This window comes from Vicugna pacos, chromosome 20, assembly GCF_048564905.1.
Source record: "Vicugna pacos chromosome 20, VicPac4, whole genome shotgun sequence".
Classification (NCBI taxonomy): Eukaryota; Metazoa; Chordata; class Mammalia; order Artiodactyla; family Camelidae; genus Vicugna; species Vicugna pacos.
The window spans coordinates 24,685,322-24,710,012 of NC_133006.1; the positions used below are offsets into that span (position 1 = coordinate 24,685,322).

Below are 24,691 nucleotides of genomic sequence, written 5' to 3' on the forward strand. Positions count from 1 at the left end.
TGGGTTATATCTGTCAATACTTACCATATTAGAAATTTAAATCTTAAAAAAATATTGATTCAATTATAATATTAATAACCCATTACATGTTTAAAATATATATTTTTATGAAAAATTACTATTTTCAAAAAAAAAGCCTAGTGAGAAGTGTTCCCTCTAGATTTTACATTTTTTTCAAGTCTTTTTTCTTGTCTGTCTCATTAGAAAACTGATGGATTTGCATATCTGCTTCCACATTGACTCTTTTTGACTGAAGTATATGAAAAAAAAATCCAGCCTCACACAAATATGTAGGGGAAATATAACGTTTTCAGATAATTGTGGTTATTCATCTTTGATGCTCTACTAAAACTACACAAGCTTATTTTGCAATTTGGAACTTGAAACTATCACTGAATATTTCCAAATTTTCTGTATAAGAATCCAAAGGTCTATCTTGTGCACTGAATAAATCTTATACTGATGCATGATTATTAAAAGTAATGCATTGCTTCACCAAACTGTATACATCTTACAGTGTTAACATTTAGTTAAGATTATCAAAAATCATATTTGTTAATATTACCACAGATTCCAATAGAATGGTTTGTTAGTACTGGGAACTGTCAAGATCAATTTTCTCATGAGAACTTATATTTTATCACTGGCAATAAATACTGCCAATTAACTAAGTCTAATATGCCAAATAACTCATTCATTATACCAAATAACTAACTCTAAATCATCATAGTACTTTGTCCTTCATTCTTAAAGTAAAAATGGCATTTTATAAAAAAGAGGCTAGGTCAACTTAGAAAAATTATTTTCCTTGAAACACAGTACTTTAGAACATAGCAGAGGTATTTTGTATGTACTTCCCATTTCATATCAGATATTCTAAAATGTGGACTCAAGAACGATGATTTAATAAAGTTAATAATTTTTAATACTACACCCAGGTATTTTTTCAGTGAAACTTGCTTTTTTATTCTCCAATTAAATGGTGGTGAAGAATACAATAACCACTATTGCTGTTTCGTCAAGTAGCCTCTATTCCTGCTAAGTTTTACCTCAGTGCAAATGTCAACACAGTGAAAAAGGTAAGTGAATTCTTGGTAATGTTATGAAAACAGTTTTGATCTCACGGATCCCATGGTAGGGTCTCAGTGACTTCAAGGGTTACACAGACCACACTTTGAGAACTGCTCTTCTGAGTAAACCAGCGGGACTACAAAATGGCACCCACCTCTTTGCCTCCTCTTCGCATCTCAGAATCCCTCTCCCTGAGCTGGACTCCCTGCCTCCCAAACCATTGCTTAGGGCTCTGCCTCTTGGCTCTTCTAAAAGACAACTTACCCCCTAGAAATCTGCCAGAGAGTGCCTCAGTCTAGGAGGGAGTTGGAGGACAGTTGTTTCCCCTTTAGAACTGGGAAGAGTTTATGCCTGAAGGCACCGGAGGAAAATTCATTCATGACCCATTTTGGTTTTGTTCATACCATATCCCAGAAAGAAATCAGATGCAGTCTGTATGAGAAATAATATTGGCCCTTTGCTTTTAAATGGGTCTAATACACCTTATTTGAGGCCTACAAAGCATCAATAATAGTGCTGTTCAATAGAACTTTCTGTGATGAAGAAATTGTTCTAAATCTGCACTTCCCATATGGTAGGTAGCTACTGAGCATTTGACATGTGGCTAGTGTCACTGAGCAGGTGAATTTTTATTTTCTTTAATTTAAATTTAAATATTCATATGTGACCAGTAGCTATCATATTCGACAGAGCATATCTAGAGTGTTTTAGTTTTCAATCTCCCGCCTCAAGAAGATACTGTATGGCTTATACATTGAAATACATTAAAATTATCTTGTATGGAAGCCATAGATTTGTCCATATGGGTCTTAGACATATCCTTAAAATACAGCACTCCCAAGAAAGTTTAATTAATATGTATTTTAATATCTAGAGTATACAGACATTAGCAAAAACAGAATCTATCACTTCAAAGTCATCAGTATTCAAAAATACCCATCACTGGAACTAATTCTTGTCTATATTACATTGAGACTTGATGTCATTTTCGTTAACCTGGTAAACATCAGCAAGCACATAAGTCTTCACTTAGCCCACGAGAAAGTATTTATTGAATGCTCCATATATAAAACACCTTGTAGGCCCTGTGCATAATTACACAATTATAAAACAGAAGACATAAGCCTTAGAATTCCACCACCTTAAAGTTCTTTATCTATCGTTCCTCCCCATACTTCCCCCCAAATTCATGTTTCTCTGTTTCCCTTCTCCCTTGGACTCCACTCTCTTCATCCTCTCCACCTAGATAAAAATATACATGAAATTTTCACAAATGTAGAATGAAGAATTTTTCTAATCATAACCCCAAGATGAAAAATCACAAAGAAAAAAAATAATACTTTTCTATGGCAACCACAAACTCACAGGCATGCAAACAAATGTCATAATTAAACTCCAAGTTACCAAAAAAGAAAAAAAAATCTGACCGACAAAAGGTTAGTATGTGTCAGTATTCTTCACCCAAAGACTACCAGGAACTCACCTAGTTGAATACATGGTATTTACTACTTGATGCAGCAAGAGAGTAAGCACACCATGGGAGCCATAGGGCATCTTAGAATGAGGGCATTAGAACGAATGCATTATTGTGGGCTTTGGGCTTTGGCTAGATAATTTGGGGAAGGTTAAGAAACAGGGGTTCACTCTAAATTGAGTATTGCCAGGAAGCAAGGTCAATTATATGACTGGGTGGCCTAATCAGTCTTACCTATATGGAGGGCAGACTAGAGCAAGGATAAAGCAGCAATTGGTTAAGAAGCAGCCATCACTCATGTTACCCAGGACAGGGAGATGTTCAACACTTTGTGAGTTGCACAGCGCCCTGTTTTCCTCTGTGCTTAAACATAATGATGTAATAGCCTTGTTTTGTGTCACTTTATCATGGTCTCAGTGTATCTTTGCCTAATGTTGGTATTTTGTGAGACGGTTTATGTCAAAGAAGAGAATAACATGGCCTAGCTGGGAGCAGCAGGCCAGCTTTAAACAACACTGAGATCCAGCTGTAAGTGTCACACTTGTTTCCTGGGGTCAGGGGCCAGCTTTTGTGGCTGCCACCAAGATGATGCACCACTTGATCATCTGGCTCTGGTGGCCAGCAGGGCTTCTATTCACAGTCCCACAGGATAGTAGCAAACAATGAAATGGTTCTTAAAACAGGTATGCATGCTCCCCATCCCTCCACCCAGCACACGGAAATGCCCATCTTCCAGTCCTTCCCTAAAAAAAGGTCTATTTGCATACCTTAAAAGCCACTGCCTAAGAGTCTGGCTTCCAATCAGCCTGCATGTGGATGCTAACTGAGAGCCTCTCCTCTGGGACACTGACAGGTCTTCGCATCCCCTCAACTAACTAGTACCCACTAAGAACAAAGAAGGCAGCTTGGACGATCAGAAAGCTTTCAGACGACCAAGAGCCAGGCTGAATGATAAGGTTTATTTTTTCAAGAGACAACTCCACCGAGGCTGAGAGAGGTGGCTGTTTTAGCTAATGTGCAGAACCCAACACAGAGAATCAAGGAAAATGAGGAAACAGAAGAATATGTTACAAATAAAAGAATAAGATAAAACTCCAGAAATAGACCTTTAAAAAGGAGGTAAGTGATTTACTTGATAAAGAGCTCAAAGTAATGGTCATAAAGATGCTCACTGAGCTCAGGGTAAGTACAGATGAACAAAGTGAGAATTTCAACTAAAGAGATAGAAAATATAAGAACGTACTAAACAGAAATCACAGAGATGAAGAACATAACAAATGAACTAAAAAATTCAATAGAGGAGTTCAAGGGCAGACTAGATCAAGTGGGAGAAAAAAATCAGTGAACTTGAACACAGGGTAGAAGAATTCATTTAATCAGAGAAGCAAAAAGAAAAAAAGAGTGAAAAAGAGCATGACAGAATATTGAAACACTATCAAATGACCCTATGTCACATTAGGGTCCCAGGAGGAAAAGAAAGAAAGGGGAAGAAAACTTTTTCAAGAAATAATGGCTGAAAATTTCCCTAACCTGGGGAAAAAAACAGACATCCAGATCCATGAAGCCCAAAAAGTTCCAAAAAAAGATAAATCCAAAGAGACCCATACTAAGACCCACTGTTAATTGTTAAAAATTAAAGAAAGAATCATAAAAGCTGCAAGAGAAAATGACTTGTTATGTACAAGGGAACCCCCATAAGATTACCAGCAGATTTTTCACCAGGAAATTAGCAGGCCAGAAGAGAACAATATGAAATATTCAGTGCTGGAAGAAAAAAAAGTGCCAACCAAGAATATTCTATCATTTTACATTCCTACTAGAAGTAGGTAAGTAGTATGGTGATCTGTGATCAGTAATCTTTGGTGTTACTATTACAAAAAGGTTACGCCTCACTGAAGGTTCACATGATGGTTAGCACTTTTTAGCAATAAAGTATTCTTAATTAATGTAGGCACTATTTTTAGCACACTTACTACTACAGTAAGTTTAAACATAACTTCTATATGCACTGCGAAATGAAAAAATTCATCTGATTCACTTTTTTGAAAAATTATTGCAGTGGTCTGGAACTAAACCTGCAATATCTTCAAGGTATGCCTGTATGATATTAGCCGTGGGCTTTTCATAAATGGCCTTTATCATGTTGAACTAGTTTCCTTCCATTCCTAGCCGGTTAAGTGTTTTTATCATTAAAGGGTGTTTAACTTTGTCAAATGCTTTTTCTGTATCAATTGAGGTAACCATGTGGATTTTGTTGTTGTTGTCATTCTGTTAATGTGGTTGACTTCTGCATGCTGAACCATCATTGGAGGAATTCCAATCCACTGAAGGAATAAAGCCAACTTAATCATGGTGCATACTCTTTTTGATGTGCTGTTGAATTCTGTTTGCTAGCATTTTGTTGAGGAATTTTGCACCACTATTCATGAGGAATATCGTGTATAGTTTTCTTTTCTCGTACTGTCTTTTGTCTGGCTTTGGTTTCGAGGTAATGTTGGCCTTATAGGATGAATTTGGAAGTGTTCTCTCCTTCTAGGTTTTTTGCAAGAGTTTGAGGAGGGCTGGTGTTAATTCTTTAAATACTGTATACAATTCACCAGTGAGGCCATCTGGTAGTAGTCTTTTCTTTGTTGGGAGGTTTTAGATTGCTGATTAAATCTTCTTAAAAGTTATAGCTCTGTTCAGATTTCCTGTTTCTTCATGATTCAGTCTTCAGTAAGTTGTGTGTTTCTAGGAATTTATCTGTTTCCTCTAGGCCATCTAATTTGTTGGTGTACAATTATTCATAATATTCTCTTACAATCCATTTATTTCTGTAAAATCAGATGTAATGTCCTTTTTCTTTTCTGATTTTAGTTCTGTGGGTCTTCTCTCATTTTTTCTTCGTCGATGTAGCGAAAAGTTTGTCAGTTTCATTGATCATCATTTCAAAGAACTTACTTTGGTTTCGCTGATTTTCTCTATTTTTTGTTCTCTTTTCTTTATCTTGCTCTAATCTTTATTATTTCCTTTCTTCAAGTAGCTTTGGCTTTAATTTATCCACCTTTTTCTAATTCCTTAAGTTGTAAAATCAGGTTGTTAATTTGAGATATTTCTTCTTTTTTAATGTAAGCACTCACAGCTATAAATTTCCCTCTTCTTGCTGCTTTCATGGCATCCATTAGTTTGGGTATTTTGTGTTTTCATTATCTAAAGCATTATGCACACTGATTAGAATACAAAATAGAATGATATTTCTTAATCATTAAATGGTTTCAACAACTCCAGAAAGTTGCATGCTACAATGAGTTTGATAGAAAATATAATGAGTCAACATTTTGGCTTGTGACAGGTAAAAATCATGATGAAAGGTTACTATGAAATTTTACTATTTTCACACTAACTATGGAAACGCATTCATTTTAGCAATTTTTTGCAGGAAACTTGTACAAACCAATATAAGATCTAAATTCATCACAAAATATATAAAACAGGAACAAAGTGGCTTTTTGGTTTAGTTTTTGAAGACTGGAATGCTGACACCTTTGAAACAGGCAGTTGGCTTGGATCTGCTGCTGACTATGATTCTAGCATCAGACATAATTTCTTTCTTAGGCTTCTTTTCTTCTGATAGTTTTTTCTATTTATCTGTCTAATAAGTATCCCTAACATTAGTCTTTGACTTTACAAAAATATTCTAAAGAGGAATAGTTTCACCATTCTCTTGCTAAATTCTGACCCTGTTCATACTTATTTCTAACCAAAATTATTGGAACATCCTCTGTCTAAACCCTTAACCCTTAAAATCTGTTTCCTTCAGTCCCACAAGTCAAACATGGACTGGGCTGTAATAGAATATACTAGTTAAAACCTTTGTGGGTGAGGGTATAGCTCAGTGGTAGAGCACATGCTTAGCATGCACAAGGTTCTGGATTCAATCCCCTGTATCTACATTAAAAAGAAAAATTTTTTCAATTCAAAAAATTCTTTGGCCCCTCACCATATAGAAAAACTCTGGTTGAAAACTGCTTTGTCCCTGCTATGACGAGGATCTGAACTTACAACGTCGGCAATCTACTTCTACTTGCTTGTGTTGTTAGATACAGATATAGGATATTTATCTTGTGTTGTTTGATCTAATTTTTTCAACAAAACATTCTTATACAACTGAACTATCAGAACAAATTTCCCCACATCTCTTAAACCCAGAGGTTTAAGTACTGGAAGTTCCTTTTAGGCAACCAGCATCTGCTCCCATATTTTGAGAATGCTAAACTACGTGAGCCTTGAAAGGACCAGTTCTTGTTACAGAAGCTAGAAACACACTTTCCTAACCTTGTTTGTTGCTGGGGCACAGGCAGTCACCCCACACGCTGGCAATCTGCTGCACTTATGCCAGATTTTGATGTAGGAGTTAGTTACATGAAGAACTAGGCTTGTTCTATCCACTAATTTCCTGAGACCATGTCTTCTTCAACTCTTTGTTCTCATCTCTATATCCAGGAGAACTATGCCCATCAGTCTTGTCTATGAATCCACCAAGATAGCCATACATACCTCTGACTCCACCCCGATCTGTATTCATTACTTCTTCCTCTGCTCCCCACGAGATCGTATCCACTATCTGCTACTTGTACTCATGCTAGTATGTTCTGTTTATATAGTGACAATCCCAACAATCCTCTCAACCTCTGATGACCCTCCGCCTCCTCCTCCCTCTCACTGCAGCTCCCACACTGACTTCTAGGTCTTTGTAGCAACATGGTAGCACCTCCAGAACTTGCAAGCTGGTAAGTACAGATCTCCCTCCCTCTTTGCACTCTACACACCCCAGTAATGTTTAATAAATTTCCCTTTTCCTAGAATTAGCCGAATTTGTTTTCTGCTGCTTATAGCTAAGACTACTAACTTAACATTAAGCTAAGTGTCTTTTTCTATCATCTTAAAACACTGCTGACATAAGACTTAACTTTAGGACCAAGTGACTTCCAAAATCTCATATACACCTGAACCTCATATGGCTTCCCCTCCTCCTTTTTATTGCAAAAATTATCAGAACACAGAAGAAATAAACCTATTCCCACTCCAGTTATCTCAAATTTCATAATATATCAAACATTAAGCAGGCATGAATTGCAAAATATTTACTGATTTTCAGTCGCTTAGGAGGATGGTAGGAAAAATTATGTAACAGAGCAGGTGCTTCAGACATTGATATGGATGTTGTAATCAATTACCATTAATGGCAGGGGCTGCAATCCTATGAGATAGTCATTCATTCTCATAACTTTGTCTCAGTGGCAGGTGAAGAATCAAATCAAAGACAACAGAAGAGAAAGGTTAATAATAACACACATTTTAATAAGTACTTTAAAGACATTTCAACCATTCCCCTGTAGAGAAAGCAGATCAATATTACTGTTCTCATTTTAGAGACCAAGCAGTGAGGACAAGAGACTCTTGACTCTACCATAATGCTGCAGTCATCTAACTGCATTCAGAACCCAGCAGGACAGTCTAGCTGACGTAGAGAGTTGGGAATGATGTCAAGGAACAAAGGATAAATGAAAAAACCTAGGGCTGTGTCCATGGGGTCTTCTCTCAGGGTCTCAGTGTAAGTCTGGATCTCATGCAATTAAGCCACAGGAAAGGGAAAATTCTCCCAGTGAAGGAAGATGAGAATTCATAGATAAATTCTTCAGTTCTGGCATTGGTAAAGGTTACTTTCCCACCATCATAATCCAGGGCAACCCCAATCTGCCTTGGACAGTAGGACAGGATCTGGAGGGGTTCAGGGCTAGTACATATATAAACCCCAGCTGAAGACAGCTGCAGAGTCCAGAATCCCTCCTCAGGGGTGAAGTTAAGAAATCCTCTTCTCACCACCGACTCTCTTGCCACCCCTACCAGGCAGAATTTTGGCCATATTCCATTTTCCTGAGACCATTCCTCCTCCAACTCCTCACTCTCATCTCTATATCCAGGAGAACTATACCCATCAGTGATGCCTATAAACCCACCAAGATAGCTACTGCCAAACACACCTCTGGTTCCGCCCCTGTATTTCACTGCTTCTTCTTCCTCCTCCGCTCCCCACCATATCCTATCCACTTTCACTTCCCAATACACTTTGCCCCACGTGAAGCCCTTACTTCCCAGCACTCCAGGCTCTGGATCAAATCGCTGACCATGTTGGTGTTTGTTCATCCACAAGCCAGTGAATATCATACTCTTCCCATTTGGAGACACTGAGAGGTAGCCATTGGCTGTCTGGGAATTCAGGATGATCCTCACTGTGCGGACAAAGAGACAAAGGTGTGGCATCACAAAAGATATCAAATGAGATTTGTCCCATAGGTTCTGGGGCCTTTATGACAATGGTGGGAGACTCCTCAGGGGACCAGGACAGAGACTGCTTTTGACCTTATGTTCATACTGTTAGCAACCATAGCTAGAAAATGAAGACAACACCAAGAGAAAATTTAAGGGCACAGGCAGTGTGATGAGACTTGAGAGGAAGAAAAGGTAAGGACTGGATCATTGTAGCTGGGAAAATCTGGGGAAAGGTTTGTGGTACTGAACTCTGAATTCTTAGGATAAAGAATTTGGTTACATTAGTCACACAAAGACCTTTCTCTTTAAAACAGAAGAGCTGACCCATAAGTAAGAGAGCTTCACAGGAAAGCTACAATTTGGAGTAGGAGAATTTACTTTGAGGCAAATTTCAGCCACTATCCCCTACAGATACTCACTTGTCTTATATTCCAGATCCCTTATCAGTTTTCCTAGAGTAAAAGAAGAAAAGGACAGTAAGCAATTCTGACTCCACATCTTCTAGGCCAAATTCTCTTACTGTTGGCTAATACAGCTTTAAAAGGTGACAGGGCACCATGAAAGCTCAAGTGAAGCAGAGAAATCAATTCAGGAGACACCAAGAGCCTGTCCAGTCTAAGGCGGTTCATGTGAGTATCCATGCCAATATCTGCTGAATCTACCTAGTGCTTCATTCAAGAGTACTTTTAGGCCTATTCCCTGTTTTTAAACTAAGTCCTAAACTTCCAGTCCTAAATCACACTATTTCCCTCCACTCTCAAAGATGCTTCTTTCAGATTAATTCTCCTAGTAGTCTTTAAATTTTTTTAATTTAAATTTTTGGTAGAAACACCTAACATTTACCATCTTTACCATCTTGAAGTGTACAGTGCATTAATGTTAAGTATATTTACACTGCTGTGCAATCAATTTCCAGAGCTCTTCCATTCTGCAAAACTGAAACTCTATACCCACTAAATAACAACTCCTCATTTCCCCCTCCCAACCTCTGGCAGCCACTTTTCTACTTTCTGCTCCTACAAATTTGACTACTGTAGATAGCTCATATAAATGGAATCATACCGTACTTGTCTCTTTGTGACTGGCTCATGTCAGTTAGTATAATGTCCCCAAGGTTCACCCATGTTGTACCATGTGTCAGAATTTCCTTCCTGTTTTAGGCTGAATAATATCCCACTGTCTGTATACATCATATTCTGTTTATCCATTCATCATTGATGGACATTTGGGTTGCTTCTTCTACCTCTTGGTTATTGTGAATAACGCTGCAGTGAAAATCAGTGTGCAGATATCTCTTTGAGACCCTGCTTTTAATTCTTTGGGAAATGGGAGTGCTGGATCACATGCTAATTATATTTAGACATTTTGAGGAAATGTCATACTGTTTTCTGTGGCCTCCCAATATTCTTTTACCTCACTTTTAGATATGAAATATCTTTTTGCCAACTCTGAGACCTATTGACTATGATTCTACTTTAGTCTAGGTAACATTCTATCACGTGTAAAGACTCCCCGGTTTGAACTTAGTTAGATTCCCTCCCCAGTGTCCCTGTCTGGTGTGAATGACACGCACAAAAGCAAGGAATTCTGGGAAGCCCTGGCCACAATCAAAACCTAAGGAAACATTACAGAGATAGAAAGAAGGTTTTCTAGGCTCAGAACCCCTTCTTTTACCATGGAATCCTCTGAGTCCTTTCTCTAAAGAAAGAAGTTTATCTGAAAATTCTTCTGTCCGCTTTTTGATTGCAGGACTGATAGGCTTTTCAATCCAGAACTTCTTCCGGGGATATCTAGAGGGAATGGAGTCACAGTGAGAACTACTGGAGGAAAGGCACGATTTCCCACCGTCACCACAGGCACTTAGACAAACACCAATAATGGACTAAAGGGGTGGAGCGTTAAAGCTACATTTCCAAACTCTCAGTTTCAACATCAGAGTCAAACAACGATATAGAGTTCTGAATAAAGGGCCATGATCCAAGGATTCTCTACTCACCAACATATCATTAAGGTACAATATTAAAAAAGAAAGAAAGCCATTTTCTGCCTTTGAAAATCTTCGAAACATGCTATTAATACTACAACTTCTAAAGAAACCACCTGAGGATATAAACTAGACAAATTAAAATTAAGCTTTAAATATATGTTTGTTAAAAACTTTAAATTTTAAATTAAGATATAGCTGGGCAGAGATATGTAAGCTAAATACACAATGAAAGAAATCTGAGGTCTTTATCTTATTATCAAGCAGGAGTGAATTTAAGGTAAGAAAATTAAATAAAACAACAGAGGGTATTCTATTACTAAGAAGATTATAACCCATAATTAAGATACAACTCTCCTTAAAGGTTATAAAAAAAAAGCATCAAAATATAAAAAGCCAAAACTCACTAATAGGAATCTCTGAGTGACTTCTTTTAGTCTATGACATATCAAGAAGATAAAAAGTAAGTATCAAAACAAAATACCTAAATAACAAAATTACTAAGGAATACCTCATAGAGATATAGCAAATCCTATTCTAAGAACACAGAGAATGTACCTTCTTTTCAAGTGTTTGGAACATCTAAAAAATTTGCAACAGAGAGCCTCAATAAAGTCCAAAAGGGTAGATGGCAACAAAGTCGTCAGATCACAAGATTTAAAAACTATGAAACATAAAACTATCAGAAAAAAATCCTAGCATCTGACAGATACCCTCTTTCTTAAATCTTATGTTAAACAGCAAATCAAATTCAAAGTTTAAAAATAACTAGAAAACAATAAAATACCATATACTAGAAATTACGGCCTATGACAAAAGCAGGGCTCATAGACATACACATACAAAAACAAAACAAAATTAAAAATAGAAAAAAAAGAGAGGCAAGTAGAGGAGACAAAAGTAGAAATACAACAAAAATAAACAAAAATTTTCAGAAATAAAAATTAAACTTAAGGACATTATGGCAAACTACACAAATACTTTTGAAAATATGAATGAAAATGGTAATTTTCCACGATCTATAAATACTAACTATTCCAATTTAAAAATGTCCGAATGAACTTATTTTAAAAGAAAATAAAATTTTATGTTGCTTATAAAAGATACATAAAAATAACCACACAGAAAGGTTGAGAGTTAAAAGATAAAAAGTTAAATACCATGCAAACATTAATCAAAAGAAAGCTAGAATAACTGTACTAAAAGCAGATAAAATGCTTTAGGGCCAGAGGCATTACCCATTCTGTATCACCTTCCTTTCTCACATAATTATTCATCTCTAATGTCTCTGTCCAGTCTCCCCAGCCAGAATCTGGTAACCTATCTCATTATCCTCCTTTCTACCCAGTGTTTGGTCTGCAGTAAATGCTCAGTATATGCCAGTAATCCTGGATGTCTCTGGGCTGATCTGTGTATTATCAAAATACCTGCCCTTGATTCTCTGTTCAAAGCTTCTGAGTACTATGCGGGTGTGATTTTGAAAATTGTCATTGTTGACTGTCTCACACACATTTCCTCAGACCCACCGTCAGAGAAATCATTATCCCTATGACCCACATAAAGTGTCCTCTTCTTATGGTTGGGCAGAGAGCAGGAAACCATCACTAACAAGCATGGAGGACAATCTGATGACGAAATGTGCTCAACAGAATACGGGGGAAGCTATGGCCAGCAGAGGCAGCTGGGAACCAGGCAGGAATAGAAAGAATGAAAGGATATTGGGTTTTAGAAACAAACATGGATTCTAAATTTTCTTTAATACTCTCCCATAATCTCCTCCCATTTCAGTTCTCCCTATACCATTAGCATCCTCACATAAGTTTCACGACAGTAATTTTTCTAGAACTCCCTCCCCCATTCCATGGAATGGAATTTACCCTTTTCTTTCAATTTACCCTTTTCAGAGAAGAACCCCTCTTCTTCCAAATAACCCCTTTCCAGTCCTTGTTAAACTAATGTAAGGTGACAGAAAGAGAAAACAAAGGGACACCTAAATGGTTAAAAACAAACAAAAAAGCAAGCAGCACTTACCTGCTTATTATGTCACTTGGGTCCTGGAAAGGAAGAGAACACAGACTGTCATGGAAATAAGGTTCCTAGGCGCCAGCACCATTCCCTCCCACGGGCTCGCTGGGGAATGGGTACTTGACAGGACTGTACAGAGAATTATTCTGACCAGCCTGGACCTGCTCTGTTCTCCACTGTAGTATCAGTTTATGGGGACATATGTTTCCCTTTCCTTTCTTCCATTTGAGTCTAGACCATCCCCTCCGGGAAACCTTCCTTAATCTATTAAGAATCCTCTTGTCTATCAGGTTAAGACTTAAATCTCAACCTGCCTTGGAAGCCTCTTCTCATCTGCCCTGTAACTTCCTCCTCACTTAAACTGACTCCTCCAGAATTGTAGCTCCTTTCACTCTGTATACCCTTCCGATCTTCCAAATTGTCTTCCTCGGTATCTATGCTCATCTTTTTATTATCACATTCATTAGGTTTATTATCACATTCATTTTTTCAACCAACGCACCTTCACCAAATGGAACATTCAACTTCTCCTTTCTGCTAATCCAAATCTTTACATTTTCTTCAAGGCTACGATTAAGGGCCACTTCTTTCACGAAGCCTTCCCTGACTAAACCTTAGCCTTTTCCAGAACTCCTGTGGCTTCCAGTTTGACCACAAGACTTAATGTTCAATTATTTGTTGTAATTATAAATGTATAGCTCTTACTAGCTCCTTGTATGATCTGTGCATTCTGTAGTCCCCTGCCCACTGTAATTTGGGACTTAAAACCTATTGGATTTCTGTTTAACTTTTCAAAGAACTCAGTAAGTGAAAATAAAACCTTGGCTCTCCTGACTCCTTGTCCAAATCTCATGCTAATGGAGAGGCCGCAAAGCAGCCTGGAGCAAGAGGACTCAGGTATAGTTCAGTTGGCCCCTCACCTGCAAAAGTTCAAGTGCTGGCTGCTGAGCCTTCTTCTCTAACTCAGAAATCAAGGTTCCAAGCCGGACCACCTCTTCAGAGCCCTTGGTGACATGGCTGTTCTTCCCTTCAGTGAGCTCTTGCTCCATCCCCTCCAGCCACTCCAACAGGTACTGCTCCCTTTCTCTCAGGAACTGATGGCCCTGTTCAAACACTGATGCTATGTCTTGTTTGTGGCTCTGGAATTTTGCCTAGAGTAAAGGCAGAAAGAGAAAGAGGATTTCCCCTGAGAGGCTAGGAAACACCAGAACATTTGTGAGATCTGGGGATAAGTTCAGAACAAAAATCCCTTCCATCATACCCTCCTTCTCCCCATCCTTCAATATGCCCATATGCCCCTCCTCCCCTACACTCACTCCCACCACACACACATGGACACAGAACATTTGCTTGTACTTCTCTTACCAGCAGGGCCTGAATCTCATCTTCTCCCGTAGACTGAAAATTCTGAATCCTGTCTCTGTCTCCCTTCAGAATCTTCAGATGGTTTAGGATTTTACCCTATGGAAATAAACACAAATAATCTCAAGATGAAGATGAAAATGCCCTAAATAAGAAAGATGAAAAATGACCCCAGAGTGAAATCAGATAGTGTTTGACCTTATATAGTTTAATAGTCATGTGGAATAGTTTCCTTCCTAGTTAATGAAGAAGAAACAAAGTGAGTGCTGTTAGCCTAGAGCAGTTTCTCAGAAATGAGATCGAACACACATTACACTTATTCAGTGCTGAATGTCAATTACATCTCAATAAAGCTGAAAGAAAAAATTAAGTGAAATAAAGTAATAAATAATATTAATACAACCACTCAGACTTATAGTTTTTATTTATATTTACACTGTCTCTTTCTACCACAAATACAGACAATTTATATTAAAATTAATTAATAACAGAAATAAAAAAAGAAAATCAATACAAAAAGTGAAGGAAAGTATATCTATATTAACTCCAAATTATTGACAGAATGACTAAATTGGTTTTAAGATTCCTGTCAGCTATGGAGAAAAGGAAAACAATGAATCACATAATTCTTTAGCAGACAGGAAGAAATATACTATGACCTCAGGAAAAGTACTTTCCCTGAGATTAAATTCTGAAAGAAAATTTTTATAAGAGATTATATACAGGATTCAATACTCTTAAAAATGTTTTTATAAAACATATGTGCTGGAAACACCCAATCTGAAGCTCTGGATCAAGAGGGCTGATGCCCTACACTGCAGGTTGAGACCTGATCCAAGTGCTTTAGAAACTAAAACATCAAGGCAATGGGATAGACTCATTATTATAAAAGATATGAAAACAAACCAGCTTTATTATCTAAATTCAAATGGTAATGCTTTGCCAAGAACTTCCCCCGCAAAAGAATTTGAACCTGATACCTGTTAGGATGGCTATTATTAAAAACCAAAATAACAAAATAAAAACAAAAAAGATAGCAAGAATTGGTGAGGATGTGACAAAAAGGAAACTCTGGTACACTGTTGATGGGAATGTAAACTGGCACAGCCAGTATGGAAAACATAGATGTTTCTCAAAACATTAAAAATAGAACTACCATATGATCCAGCAATCCCACTTTTAGATATTTATCCAAAGGAACTAAAATCGGGATCTTGAAGAGATACCTGTACTTCCACGTTCACTGCAGCATTATTCTCAATTGCCAAGATATGGAAACAACCTAAATGTCCAATGGATGAGTGGATAAAGACAATAGAGTACTGAGCAACAGAATATTACTCAGCCTTTAAAAAGGAGATCCTGCCATTTGCAACAACATAGATGGACCTGGAGGACATGATGCTAAGTGAAATAAGCCAGACATGAAAGACAAATACTGTATAATCTCACTTATATGAGGAATCTAAAAACAGTCAAACTCATAGAAGAGGAATGTAGAATGGTTGTTGCCAGTAGCTGCAGGGGAGGGAAAGGGGAGTTGATGGTCAAATGGTAAAAGTTTCAGTTATGCAAGATAAATAAATTCTGAAGATCTACTCTACAGCATAGTCCTTAAAGATAACAATACTGTGTTGTATACTTAAATTTGCTAACAGGATAGATCTCATTACACATAAACCCACACACAACAACACAATAATAACAAAACAGGTGGGAGGAAACTTGGGTGGGATGGATATGTCTGTGGCCTTGACGGCAGTGACGGTTTCACAGGTGAATACTTATCCCCAAAGTTATCAAGTTGTATACATTAAATATGTACTTTTTACACGTCAATCACATCTCAATAAAGTATTTATTTAAAAAAATGTGGACCTTGTCCTGACGGTACCATAGAACTTTTTTGGCTACAAGAACGGAGCAGGGATCCAGCAAGATTCTTACCCGATAAGGCTGTGCAGCCTTCTCCAGGAGGACGGCAGCATGGTGCCTGTGCTCCCGGGACTCCCGACACATAACACACAGTATCTGCTGGTCATCCTTGCAGTAGTAATGGAGCTTCTCCAAATGCTGCCCACACAGCTTCTCTGCTCTTTGCTCAGATGGCCTTTCCTCTCGGGGCTGTCTCTCCTCATCTACTTTCATCCTCCAGATGTTCTCCACTAGGCTGGCCATCTGCCACACGTGGCGGATATTCTCTTTCTTAAAGGCTGTCTTGCAGAGAGAACAATATAATGGCTGCCGAGCAGACTCACAGACCTTAATGATGCAGTGGTAGCAGAAGACATGACCACAGTCAATGGTTACAGGGTCTCTCAAGTAGTCAAGACAGATTGAGCACAGCACTTCGTCCTCCAGGTTTCTCAGAGGAGAGGTAGCAGCCATGGTAGCCATGCTCAACCCCTGCAGAATGTTTCTTCTCAAAGCACAGAATGACTTTCTAGGAAGACATACAGGAAAACAGAAATTGTGAGTTTAATCAACATCAAGATGGAACCCAGAAGAAAATAGTTTTTATGTTCAGATTGCTTCTAATCTTTTTCTTCCAAATCCAAAGTTCCTTCCAGAGCACTAGTCAGAATAGGTTTCAGCCTCCAAAGTTAACTGGGTATTATTTTCAGGTAACTAGCTCTGCTGTAAACATTTTAAAAGGTATTTATACATGTAGTTAAGCAGAGGATGTTCTAGAAGATAATGGGAAAGTAAATCCCCAATAAAGTCTAAAATTTCCCTCTTAGTAGATCAGCTCAGTAAAAAAAAAATTTGTTGTAAATAATTCAATAGTAGAGAATAAGAATTGCAAAAATTTAGGGCTGTATTTGAAAACTCATCTGAGAACATCAGAGTTAGATTACTAGAAATGGCTACATTCAATCATAGGTCTGCTATTCATATGCTGTCTGGAAAACATCATGATGCTTTAAGCTAATAGTTTTCAAACATTTTTTGGACCATCACAGTGAGAAATGAATTCACATCCCAGTCTAACATACCTGCACATGCATATACACACACCTAAAATACAAGTTCTGTTAAATACTATTTATTCTTTATTATATGTAATACACTGATTTTTAAAAATTGCAGTCCAGTTTCTGTTTGGTTCTTTTTTGTTTGTTTTGTTTTTTGTTTTCCAAGAAAGCAAAGAGAGGATTTATTAAGCAATAGTACACTCTGAAGGGGAGAGCAGGTAGACTCAGTGCAGTCCATTTTTAAAATGTCGGTTTTAACCCACAAAATTGATGTCATAATACAAGGTATTGCTATCTATACTTTGAAAAACACTGATTTAAACCACACCAACTTTATTACTAACCCCGACCTCTACCCAGGAATGTAGACTCTAGGAAGCTACAAAGGCCTCCTGTATCACCACTTGAATAGCACCTTAAATTCACATCTCCAATTTTCCTCATTGTTCCTATTCCTCAGTAAAAAGTACCAACAACTATCCCATTACTCAAGCCAAAACCTAGATGTAATTTAAGACACTTCATTTTCTTTCACTACCACCTCCTGTATCTGGTCACTGGATTAAACAATACAATATCTGAAATAAAATTTTCACTGCATAGCCTTAACAGCAGAATGTAGATGACAGGAAAAAATAGCCAGTGAACTTGAAGACAGTGTAATAAAAATTATCAAATCTTAATAATAGAGCAACAAAAGAGTTTTTTAAAAGCAGGAACTCTGTGACCTGTGAAATATCAAAAGGTCTAACTTTTATGTCATTAGAGTCCCAGAGGAGGGAAAGAAACTGGTAAAGGAAAAAAAAATTTAGAGAAAAAAATGGCTGAAAATTTCTCAAATACGGTAAAAGACATAGATTTATAGATTTAAGAAGGTCAGCAAATGCCAAAGAGAACAACTTTAAGGAAAACCACCCCCGATACATCATAAACAAATTGCTGCAAACCAAAGACGAGGGAAACAATCTCAAAAGCAATCGGAAGAAAATAACACATCAAAATGAGGGGAAGAACAATTCGAATGTTAGTTTCTCATTAGAAACCACAGGGCCCAACAAGACAGTTGCTACTTCAAAAGTGAAACATGAAAAATTAAGGGACATGAAAAATGACAAGGAACATGAAATTTTACATGTTCATGGAAATTACAAGGAACATGAAAAATTAAGGAAATAAGACATCACCAAATCCTGCAAAAAATGAAACCAAAAGGCATAGAGATCTGTAATTTACTCAATAAAGAATTCAAAATAGCTGTTTTAGGAAACCCAATGAGTTACTAGAAAACCTAGAAAGACAATTCAGTGAAATAAGAAAAACAATATGTACAAAAAATGAGAAATTTAACAAAGAGACAGAAATCATAAAAAGGAACTAAGCAGAAATTCTAGAGCTGAAGAAATCAGTGAATGAAATGAAAAATGCAATAGAGAACATCAACATCAGAATAAATCAAACACAAGAAAGAATCAATGAGCTTGAGGATAGAAACTTCAAAACAAGCCAGTCAGAAGAGAAATAAATGAGTGAAGATAGCCTACAGGATCTATGAGACACCATCAAGAGAAACAAAATCTGAATCATTGAGGTTCCAGAGGGAGAAGAGAGGGAGATGGACACAGAAAAACTATTTAGAGAAATAAGGGCTATAATTTTCCCAAACCTGGGAGTAATTTGAACATTCAAGTTGATGAGGTTATCACCCCATTACTTCAATCTGAAATGATCTTCTTCAAGATATATTATAATAAAACTATCAAAAATATAAGACAAAGACAGAATCCTAAAATCAGCAAGAAAAAACAATACTGTAAACGACAAAGGTACCCCCGTTGGGCTTTCGGTGGATTTCTTAGCAGAAAACCTACAGGCCAGGAATCCCACTTCTGGGTATATATTCAAAGGAAATGAAAACAGGATATTGAAGCGATATCTGCACTCCCAAGCTCACTGCAGCATTATTCACAATAGCCAAGATATAGAAACAACTTAGTATCTATCTATGAATAAGTGGATAAAGATGTGAGACATATATATATATACACACACACACACACACACAAACATATATATACACACAAACATATACACACACACATGCAGGAATACTATTCAGCCATAAGAAAGAAGGAAATCTTGCAATTTGTGACAATGTGGATGGACCTCGAGGGCATTAATTACACTAAATGAAATAAATCAGACAGAGAAAGACAGATACTACATGATGTCACATGGAATCTAAACCCCCCCCCCAAAATGCACAGAAATAGAAAATAGAATTGTGGTTACCAGGGGATAGGAAAGTGGGGGAAATGGGAAGATGTTGGTGAATAGGTACAAACTTCCAACCAGAAGATAAATAAGTTCTAGGAATCTAATGCACTGCATTGTGATTATAGGTAGCAGTACTGTATTGTGTACTTAAAAATTGCTAAGAGAGTAGATCTTAAATATTCTCACCACAAAAAAAAAAATGGTAATTATGTGATGTGATGGAGGTGTTAGCTAACACAAAGGTGGTAATCATATTGTAATATATGTGTTTCAAATTAACACGTTGTACACTTTAAACATCCACAATGTTATATATCAATTATATCTCAATAAAGTTTGGGGGGGAAAAGGAAAAAAGAAAATGCTACAAAAAGTAAGCAGAACTAATAAATAAGTTTAACAAAGCCCCTGGATACAGGGTCAGTATTTTAAAAATTAGCTGTTTGTCAATATACACAAATAAATGAACAACTGAAGATTGAAAATTTTAAAAACAGTACCATCTACAACAATACCATAAAACATGAAACACTTAGGTATAAATCTTACAAAATATGTATAGGATCTCTATGCTTTAAGCTAAAATTTTTTTAAAAACATGAAAGAAATCAAAGAAGATCTAAAAAAAGGGTAAAATGTACTACATTAGTGGATTGGAAGACTCAATATTCTTAAGATGTTATGTTAAACCTTGGAAAGTCCAAGGGGACACCATTGTAGAGCTGTTCTTAGGGCATCAATTGGCCTTAACCTAGCCATGAAGCTCCCCTCCACCACCACCACCATCACCCCCAATAAAGGCATATAATAATAAGAAACCCTACATCCCAGAGGACTGCAGAAATGATTCAGTGAGATCAGGTAAATAAATGAAAATCACTTTCCAAAGCAAAATGCAGTATAGAATGCTGGTTATTATTTCCATACCAAGAAATCGAAGCTAACTTTTCATTTTTAGCTGCCACCATGAGCCTCATACGGACCCTGCTTTGACCTTCTCTTTTCCATCTTCTTGGCGGTGAACGCACTGTCACAGCGCCTGGTCCACCCCACGCTCGGCCCTCGAGCCCAGCCCCGCACTCACTTGGGCCGCCTGCCGCCGCGTAATCACCGGAGAGGCCTGTCACTGGGCTCTGCTGGAGCCTCTGCGACAACTGCGGGCCTTTCTGGGCAACTCGGCCCTGTCTGCGCCTCCAGGACCCAGCCCTCGGCCCCGCCTCTTGGCTCCTCGGGAAAAGCCTCCACCAGGCAGCCCAAGGGCTGTAGCCGTTGCTCGTTGCTCGGGGACCCGCGCGTCCACGGTCCTGCCCCTCGCGCCCAAGTCGGTTGGGGAGACTGAAGGTCCGGCGGCACCACGGGGATTCACCAGCTACGGATGCTTTTGAGATAATTTGTACCGTGTTGTGATCCTCAGCAATTCCGTGAGGCAGGACACAAAGACACTAGCTGTCCCAGCTTACAAATCAGTCAGAGCAAGGAAGGCAACGCAGCCAAGACCAACTGGCCAAGATGGCGGCCGCCACTCTGACCAGGTCCCTGCCGGCCGCCTGGGCCGAGCCCTATGGTTGCCCGGCAACACGGGGCACTGATTCTCCCAGGCAGGCCTCTAGTTTCCCAGACCTAAAGGTGGAGATTTTTCTCTCTGTACTAGGGGCTTCAGCCATCCAGAGTCAGGTGCTTCTGCCATTTTCACCACTAATTTGCTTTCGCCCTTTTGAAAATCCCAAGTGCTCCACTCCACCTCCAACCTCACTCCAACCTCAGTCTTTAGAGAGGTTGTGGACCATTGGAGTTCCACCAATCTGGACAGCCATACTCATTGGTAATCCAGAATTCTTCGATTACTTTCCCTAGAGGAATGTGTAAGGTCTTGGCAACTCTTCATGTGACGCCAGGCACCCCATTATTTTTTACTTCAGACTAGGCGTACATGTTGCCAAAGTGCACGGTCACATACAACCAACCAATCAAATCTGAATCCCCAAACCAAATAGGAGCACAAAAGATGAAAAAGATCTTAGTAGCTGTGAAAAACATTTCTGCATGGAACTTACATCTCTACTGCTGCTAGGCCAGACAGGTTATTAGGATCATTACCTTTAAGCCCGAAAGTCTTTGCACCACAGAAGCCTCTAATGCATCCTCCCAACACTTTGCAATGTCCAGAGACAATTCTGGTTGTCACCCTGGAGGAGAGAGTGCTACTGACATCTAGTGGGTAGAGATCGGGAAGGTTGTTGACATCCAATGCACAGAATAATCCCTATACAATAAAATGTCATAGTGCCGAGATTGAGAAATCCTGTTCTAATGGATGTAGAGGATATAGCCCCAAGTATCCAACTTCAACAGTTACTTGCTCTTCTTTCATTTTTTCATGTGTATAATCATTCACACATGGATGGTTATACACATGAAAAAATGAAAGAAGTGACATATTTTACAGCAGAGAAAATGTGAAAATGGACTTATGCCCATGGAATTCACTGACGTTAACACATGTCCCAGCATCTAGAAGAAACGGGCTTTGTGAAATGGAGCAATGGTCTACTTTGAGGCTCACTTACAGCATCAACTGGGAGACAACCTCCTAAGAGGTTAGGGTGCTATCCCACAGGAAGCAATATGGGCATTAAACCAGTGGCCAATTGTATTTGTTTCCTACTGGTGCTGTTAACAAATGACCACAAACTTTATGGCTTAAAAGAACACAAATTTATTCTCTTCTGGAGGCCAGAAGTCCAACATGAGTATGGAGAGTTCAGCTCAGCGACTCCATGGTATTGCTGCCCATATTGCTGCCTCAGTATCTATTTTGTTTGGCCAAGCAGCCTGCAGGGACCTTAAACTGACCTTAGCCCCCTCACACAACCACATGCCCTAGATAACAGCCCATGGAATCACAAGCAAATGTAAGTTCCTGATACGCTTTCCCTAACAGCCCCTGATCAACAGTCTCCCTTGCCTCCCAGAACCACTCCCTTGTGCGGCCCTTAGATAAGACCTCCATGAAGCTTACCAATACCTGATCTATTTGGTTTGAATTGACCAACTGGGTCTTGACCTGGGATCCTAATAAAGGCAGGGCCCCCAGGTCCTGCTTCTCGCTCTGCACTTTCTCTTGAACTTCCTCTGTGGCCACCTGAGGCACGCTTTGTACCTCCTCCAGGACCTGTGAGCGATAAACTTCCCCATTTCCATTTCTCGTGTGTGTGGTCTATTGTTGAGCCATGCTCATCATCTAGCACTCTGTGCTCTACTTAACAAGTGTTAATTTAACAGTCATAACAATGAGTCTTATGGGACCAAAATCAAGATATCAGTAGGGGTGGTTCCTTCTGAAGACTCAGGGGAGGAATCATGTCCTTGCCTTTTTCAGATTCTGGTGGTCACCAATTTGGCTTGTGGCTCCTTCCCCCATCTTGAAAGTACATCATTCCAGTTTTCACTTCTTTTCTGTCATCTAGTTTTATTCTGGCTCCCTCTTATAAGAATACTTGTGTGTACACTTAAGGCCTACCTGGATTATCCAAGATATTCTCATCATTTCAAGATCCTTAACTTAATCACATCTATAAAGTTCCATTTGTCATATAAGGAGACATCCACAGGCTCTGGGGATTACCGTATGAATATCTTTGAAGCCAATTATTCAGCCTACCCACTCTCCACCCTCTGGCTCCCCCAAATTCATGTCCATTCCCAAAGCAAAATGTCTTCCCCCAGTAGAATGTAAGCTCCACTGAAATTTTTGTCTTGTTCACTGCTAGAGCCCCAGCATCTATAAAAGTGCCCGGCACAAAGTAGATGCTTAACAAGTATTGGTGAATGAATAAATGGATAGAATGTATGATTAGAAAGCAGGGGAGGTTCTAGCTCAGTGGTAGAATGCATGCTTAACATGCAGGAGGTCCTGGGTTCAATCCCCAGTACTGTGACTTTAAATAAATAAATAAACCTAATTATCCTACAAAATTAAAAAAAAAGTGTATGATTAAAGCTGGCAGTACAAAGCAGTGGGGAATTGAGGGGCTATGCAGTAGATGGTCCTGAGATAACTGGATAACCATCAAGAAAAGAGAAACAAATGTACATCTTACTCCAAACATAAAAATCAATTAGCCCAGCTATATTAAAGGCTTAAATTTGAAAGGTAATACTTTTAAATGTTTAGAAAATAATGTTCAAGATTATTTATGATCTTGGGACAGGGCAGGATTTAGCAAACTAGATCCAGAGTTCAAAATGTAAAGACTGATAAATTCAGCTACTTTAGAATGGAGAACTTCTCTTATGGTGTTGAAAGACATCATCAAGATAAGCCAGAAACTCTAAGATATTTGTAACATACATAATCAACAAAGAATTAGTGACCACAATATATGAAAAAACAAATATTTCCCATAAATCCATAAGAAAAATTTAAAAACAGTCTAATAGAAAAATGGATAAAAGACACATACGGCATTATACAGAAGGAGACATACAAATGGAAAAAAGAAAAAAAATGAAAAATGCTTATCCTCATTAATAATCAGGAAAATGCAAACTAAAACTAAAATGTGATAATATTTCACACCTAACAGGTTGGCAAAAAGTTGAAAGCCTGACATTATCAAGTGATGCTGAGATGTGGTTCAACGGGAACTTTATCCAGCCATGGAGGAAGGGTAAGTAATATAACCTCTGGGAAACAGTCTTGCCTCACTTAGTAACACAATGAATATGCACATTCTAAGACTCAGAAATTCCTCTCTTGGTCACATACACTAAAAAGTCTTTGTAGGTTTTGCCAGGGAATACATGAATGAGAATGTTTATAGCAGCATTATCCATAATAGCAAAAAGCTGGAGACAAACCAAATTCCAGGAACAGTAGAATGGAGAAAAAAAAAAGTAGACTGTTCATATTTGAAATACTACAGAGCAGTGAAAATGAATGAGCCAAAGCTAAATACATCAAGATGGTGAATCTCAAAAACAAAGACAAGTCACAGAAGAACACATACGGTATGATTCCATGTATAGAAGTTTCAAAAACTGGCAAAACTAGGTAATGTACTGTTCAGGGATATCTACATGTGTAACACAATTATAAAGAAAAGCTAAGGAATGATTATCACAAAAAAGCACATTGATGCTTACCTTTAGAGGAGAGAGGGTGATACACCTGTTAAGGGCACACAGCGAAAGATGATGGAAATGTCTGATTTC

At 38.2% G+C, this 24,691-nt stretch overlaps 1 protein-coding gene and 1 long non-coding RNA gene across 4 annotated transcripts; one reads left to right on the forward strand and one right to left on the reverse strand.

Moving 5' to 3' along the window:
* Window positions 1–7,864: 7,864 nt before the first annotated feature.
* Window positions 7,865–24,691, reverse strand: LOC102532972 (tripartite motif-containing protein 26-like). 3 transcript variants are annotated; one of them, XM_006215277.4, is made up of 8 exons: window positions 24,623–24,691; window positions 16,176–16,671; window positions 14,232–14,327; window positions 13,787–14,017; window positions 12,873–12,895; window positions 10,532–10,647; window positions 9,277–9,309; window positions 7,865–8,817 (listed from the first exon to the last, which is right to left on the reverse strand). In XM_006215277.4, exons 2-8 carry the CDS (start codon window positions 16,623–16,625, stop codon window positions 8,126–8,128), a joined length of 1,641 nt encoding a protein of 546 aa, XP_006215339.3. In that variant the 5' UTR covers window positions 16,626–16,671; window positions 24,623–24,691; the 3' UTR covers window positions 7,865–8,125. The 3 variants fall into 3 exon arrangements, with proteins under 3 accessions (XP_006215339.3, XP_072801550.1, XP_072801551.1); XM_072945449.1 differs by lacking the exon at window positions 24,623–24,691 and adding an exon at window positions 20,562–20,979; XM_072945450.1 differs by lacking the exon at window positions 24,623–24,691 and adding an exon at window positions 20,875–20,965.
* Window positions 8,895–10,896, forward strand: LOC140687752 (uncharacterized). The gene is made up of 3 exons (XR_012062276.1): window positions 8,895–9,049; window positions 9,293–9,486; window positions 10,607–10,896. It is a non-coding gene; the product is annotated as an uncharacterized lncRNA (long non-coding RNA).